Source organism: Dipodomys spectabilis, unplaced genomic scaffold (assembly GCF_019054845.1).
Source record: "Dipodomys spectabilis isolate Male_0828 unplaced genomic scaffold, ASM1905484v1 ptg000595l, whole genome shotgun sequence".
Classification (NCBI taxonomy): Eukaryota; Metazoa; Chordata; class Mammalia; order Rodentia; family Heteromyidae; genus Dipodomys; species Dipodomys spectabilis.
In genome coordinates, this window is record NW_024871272.1 from 217,501 (window position 1) to 222,992 (window position 5,492).

Below are 5,492 nucleotides of genomic sequence, written 5' to 3' on the forward strand. Positions count from 1 at the left end.
CTGGTGCTCTACCCTTTGAGCCACATCTCCCACTTCCTGGCTTTTTGCTTGGGGAGTATTTGGAGAGAAAATTCTCAGGGTGTTTTTCCTGCCCAGGTTGGTGTGGAACTTTAAACCCTCAGACCTTAGCCCCTCGGGGTAGCTAGGATTACGAACGTGAGCCCTATGAATGTAGCTGGCAAATGAACCCATTTAGTTACTCCTGGGGACCTGTTTGAATCATCATGTTTATTGGTGTCAGGATAAACACACCAAAGGGGTGTCTGACACTAAAGCTATTAGGAATATGCTCAGCTGGGGACCTGTGGCTCATACCTGTCATTCTAGCTACTCAGGAGGCTGAGATCTGGAGGATCAAGGTTGGAGGCCAGCCCTGGGCAGAAAAGTCCGAGAGACTCTTACCTCAATTTCAACAGAGAAAAGTAGGTAGCCTGACAGAATGTACTAGGGAGATTCAATATGGCCACCTGGTCTTCAGGTCGCCTCTCACAAAGAGGCAGGATTTATCTCCGGCCTGTGACTCTGGGCAGGCCTTGGAGGCTTGCTTCTAGTAGACAGTGGTGAAAGGGTACACGTTTTGTTTTGTTCAATTTCTTTTGACCCTTTAACCTTTGGTTTTCATTAGTGTCGGTAACTGGATGTATATCGGGCACGATTATAAATCATGTGTATCAGTGGAGATTAGATTAGATGTGTATCCACTGATATTATAATGAATTGGTTTATGTCTCTGTCAGGTCAAAGTCAGAAGGCAACCTTTGTATCTGTCATAAACTCCTGTCAATCCAATTTCAACTTTTAACTGGAATCAGATTTCAAATTTCAAGATCTTTCTTTCTGGAATAGACGTTGTCAGAAGCAAGGCTATAGAGAGGTCTGGAAACTGGAAACAATGTTTTCTTTGTTCTTTGTTGCTGTTTTGTGTTTCTTTTCTTATTTGTTTGTTTATCGATCTTTGGGAGGAAAAGGAAAGGGCACAGAAATAGAGGGACAAAGGGTGAACAAATGCAGCAGTGATACTCACGAGCCACCACGTGGAAAATGAACTATCCAGTTTGTGGGTGGTGGACAGGAGGGAAAAACTGGGAGAGAGCACGGGAAGGGGTGGTGGTATTCAAAAAGAAATGTCCTCTTGATCTGACTTATGTAAATGTAGCTGCTCTGTACATCACCCTTTAAATAACAATAAGATAGAAAGAAAGAGAGAAAAAGAAAGAAAGAAAGAAAGAAAGGAAGGAAGGAAGGAAGGAAGGAAGGAAGGAAGGAAGGAAGGAAACCAAAGAAACTTGGCACCCATGGCTCACACCTGCAATCCTAGCTCCACAGAAGGCAAATTGAGGCTTGGAGGGGAGCAGAGTTTGTGCCAGCATCCAGCACCTCCGCATCCCTGGTTTCTTCCTGAATGTTCACTGCCTTAGACTTTGGCCTATTGCTGACTTTAAAAAAAAAAAAAAAAAAAGGAATTTTTTGTGAAGTTCCTTCAGCTACTCTCTGGCCCAACACCCCCACCTCCCTCTTTTTTTTCTTCTTTTTCCGTTGAGCAGAATATAATCTTAGAATTAACATTCCTTGGGCAACTTCCACCACTCCAGCCTTCTGGGTTGGACCTTAATCGGCTTGATTCTCAGAGGTGTTTGGGCCCAGTCAGCTCTCGCATTATAAACAAGCTCTTTGTTTTTTGGGGGTTTTTTTGGGGGGGGGAGGGGAAGATGGCTGCTAGAAGGAGGTCACCCATGCTCCAGTGGGGGTAAACCCCCCTCAGGTGGGGGTAAACAGTGGTAGGGGTGACACTGTCAGGAGGTGACATTTTTTTTTTCTGTAGGTTGTGGGGCTTGAACTCTGGGCCTGAGCGCTGTCCTTGCACTCTTCAGCTCAAGGCGAGCACTCTACCGCTTGAGCCACAGCATCACTTCCGGTTTTCTAGTGGTTTTATTGGAGATAAGAGTCCCATGGACTTTTCTGCTCGGGCTGGCTTTGAACCTCGATCCTCAGATCTCAGCCTCCTGAGTAGCTAGGATTATAGGCATGAGACTATAATAATAATATATATAATATAATAATATAATAATCCTAGCGAGGTGACATGTTTTTATGTGTGTACCCCATACTGGAGCTTGAACTCAGGGCCTGGCCAAATTCTCATTTGGCTCTTTTTTTTTTTTTTTGTCAGTCATGGAGCTTGAACTCAGGGCCTGGGTGCTGTCCCGAGCTTTTGTGCTTAAGGATAGAGCTCTACTACTTTGAGCCCCAGATCCACATCTGGTTTTTCTGGTGGTTCATCAGAGATAAGAGTCTCACAGACTATTCATGCTTGGGCTGGCTCTGAACCACGATCCTCAGATCTCAGCCTCCTGAGAAGTGAAGATGACAGGCTTTGAAGATGACACGGGCATTGGCTTTTTTGTTGTTGTTGTTGTTGTTTGATGCTGGTGCTCTACCACTTGAGCCACGCTTCTACTTCCAACTTTTTGCTAGTTCATGGGGGAAATAAGCCCAAGCTGGCCTTGAACTGTGATCCTCAGATCTCAGTCTCCTGAGTGGCTAGGGTGACAGTCCCGAGCCACCTGCCCCTGGCTAGGAGGTGATTTCTTTGGTGACGAGACAGCCTTTTCCTTGCTTTCAGACCAGGTGTTTCTCTGCTTCCATTCGACAGCCATGAGGATTGGACCAGTGGGAGACAGAGAAACTCCAGTGTCTCTGACTGAGGGCTTATTAGGATTGGTGGAGGAAGTCTGTACTAGGAGCTGAAGCCAAGATGCAGGCCATCCCTCAAAGACTGAGGTTGGGGCAGAAAATGAACAGTGGGCAATGAGGGGTTCTATATTGGGTCGGTATTTATTTGGTGTCCAGGGGCCACTGAGCTGGGACAAGGTGTTTGGTCTTTATTCTCAGCCTCCTCCTCGCACACAGCCATCTCCACCTTTCTACCCACCCTCCACACCCACCTTGCCACCCATCTATCAGTAGCCTGCCACCTGTCTGTCCACACATCTGTAGCTCAAGAGTCTCGTGTGAGCTGGAGGCCAGTGGCTCCCGCCTGTCATCCTAGCTACTCAGGAGGCTGAGATCTGAGGATGGCGGTTCAAAGCCAGCCAGGGCAAGAAAAGTCCGTGAGACTCTTACCTCCAATAAACCACTCAGAAAACCCGGGGTGGTGCTGTGGCTCAAGTGGTAGAGCGTTCTCCTTGAGATGAAGAGCTGAAGGACTGAGCCCACGCCCAGAGTTCAAGCCCCACGACCGACAAAAAAAAAAGAGTCCTCTGTTACAGGCCTAACGTTTCTCCTGTTTCTCCCTGATGGTTGAACTCAGACGTAGGTGCTTTTCCCTTAGCATTGTTGCGCACAGTTGGCACTGTACCACACTTGAGCCACACCTCCATTTCTGGCTTTTTGTTTGGGCTCGCGGATTGAAGAGTCTCTCTCAGATTGCTCTGCCTAGGCTGGCTTCGAACTGTGATCCTTAGATCTCAGCTTGCTAAGTAGCTAGGATTCCAGGCGTGAGCCAGTGGGTTTTTTTTAATGGGTTCAGTCTGGCCAATACTTGGATCTAACATCATTCATTGTGCCTAGGGGTGAAAAACTCTTGCTGATTAGAACATACCACACACACACAACACAAATACACAGACACACACACACAAAACAAAGTATACGAAAATCACCCAGGGGTAAGTACTGTTAGCACTTTGGTATTTTCCTCCCATTTACTGTTCAGTGCATCTTATCCAACATAATGGCATCAAATTTTGCATATCTGAAACTGCTTTGAGCCTCACATCCTCTTCTTTCCACTTAAGACATGATGGAAGAAAATACTCAGAGCCCCAGCCCTGATGGCTCACGCCTGTAATTCTAGCTCTTCAGGAGACTGAGATCTGAGGATCGCAGTCCAAACCAGCCCCAGCAGGAAAGGCCGTGAGACTCTGATCTCCAACGAACCACCAGAAAACTGGAAGTGGCGCTGTGGCTCAAGTGGTAGAGCACCAGCCTTGAGCTAAAGAGCTGAGGGACAGTACCCAGGCCCAGAGTTCGAGCCCCAGGACTGGCCGAAGAAAGAAAGAAAGTGACCACACTTGCATTTTCTACCTCCCACCAAAATTCTTTCTATTTGAGAAAATGGAACATTTGAGCAAAAAAAAAGAAAAGAAAGTTGCTACTCCATGTTGTCTTCCTTATGCTCCCTCCCCTGCCCCTTGGGCTGCTGCTGAGGAGTCTTTCCCAGCTGGGCACCCCCCCTCCCTGCCCCCCAAAAGGCACTGGAGGAAGCATGCGCAAAGAAAACAAAACCCAAGCCATCAGCAAATAGCAACATCCACCCAAAACAAAACCCAACCAACTTCCAGATTTAGGGTTGTTGGTTGCCTGGTTTGTTTCTGTGTTTTTGTTTTTTTTTTTTATTCTTGTCTGAGCTTCTGAACTCCAACTCTTCTCCCTCCTTCTCCCCTTTCCCCAGCTCGATCTTTTTCCCTCACCCAATCCCTCAAGATCCCTAGATACCCCAAATGGCAAGCTCCCCAGGGGATCCAACTGCTGGACGGAAGACAGCTTCCCTGTTGGCTTGTGAACACTTCCCAGCCCACACTTCTCTGAGCTGTAAGTCAAACCCTGTGGTGGCCACCCTGTGGTGACAGGGGCGGGAAATAGGGGAGGGGGTGAGGATGGGGTGGGGGGACTTGGCAATTTGAGGGCCAATCGCTGATACCCAGAGACTCAGCATCCAGATCGGTAAACTTGGGGTTCCCCCCCCCCTCAGTGTACCTCCAGGCTCCAGCAAGGTGTGTAGGGGGGTGGGATGCTTGTCCCCATCCCTCCCCACAGGGGTGGGGGAGGTGTAAGGGGGCGGGCACTCACCTCCACCGTACATCTGGCACAGGTAAGGGAAGCGCCACACATTCCCCAGGCCCACAGCGAAGGAGATGCAGGCGAACACAAACTGCAGAGGGTTGCTCCACTGGGGCCGGGCTTTCTCCATGGCCAGCCAGCACCCAGAGTCTGTCCTGGGGCTCAGCCTAAGGGTGGCCGGAGAGCCTCAGCAGCAGCCACCACCACCACCACCACCACCACCGCCACCACCACCCACCACCGCAGCTGCCACCACCACCTCTGGCTGGCCTTTTAATTGCTAATCTCATTAATGGCGGGGGAGGCGTGGCTGGTAAATGGATAATGGGGTGGTGACCCAGCCCCACCCCTCCGGGAGGAAGGCCTGTTCCCACCCCTTCCCACCCCTTCCCTCCCCCCCCCCAGTGGAGATTGGAGAACCTGGGGTGCTCCTCCACCTCTTCCCTCCACCCCGGCTTTGCTTTGGCTGCAGAGCACATGCAAAGGGTCACACACACACACACACACACACACACACACACAGAGTGCTCACTGGGTGTCAGGGATGGGGTCTGGCAAGGCCCTGACAGGGGTATGTGTGCACACACATGCGCGTGCAAGCCAGTCCTGGGACTTGAACTCGGGGCTGGGGTGCTATTCCTTAGTGTTTT

General features: G+C 49.7%; 1 protein-coding gene across 1 annotated transcript in view; it reads right to left on the minus strand.

Moving 5' to 3' along the window:
* Positions 1-5,037, minus strand: part of LOC122100701 (sodium- and chloride-dependent transporter XTRP3A) — a 20,262-nt gene extending 15,225 nt beyond the window's left edge. The window contains exon 1 of the mRNA XM_042671057.1: positions 4,852-5,037. Coding sequence (XP_042526991.1) covers positions 4,852-4,972 — 121 coding nt within the window. The 5' untranslated portion in view covers positions 4,973-5,037. The remainder of the gene's footprint in view (positions 1-4,851) is intronic.
* Between the last annotated feature and the right edge of the window lie 455 nt (positions 5,038-5,492).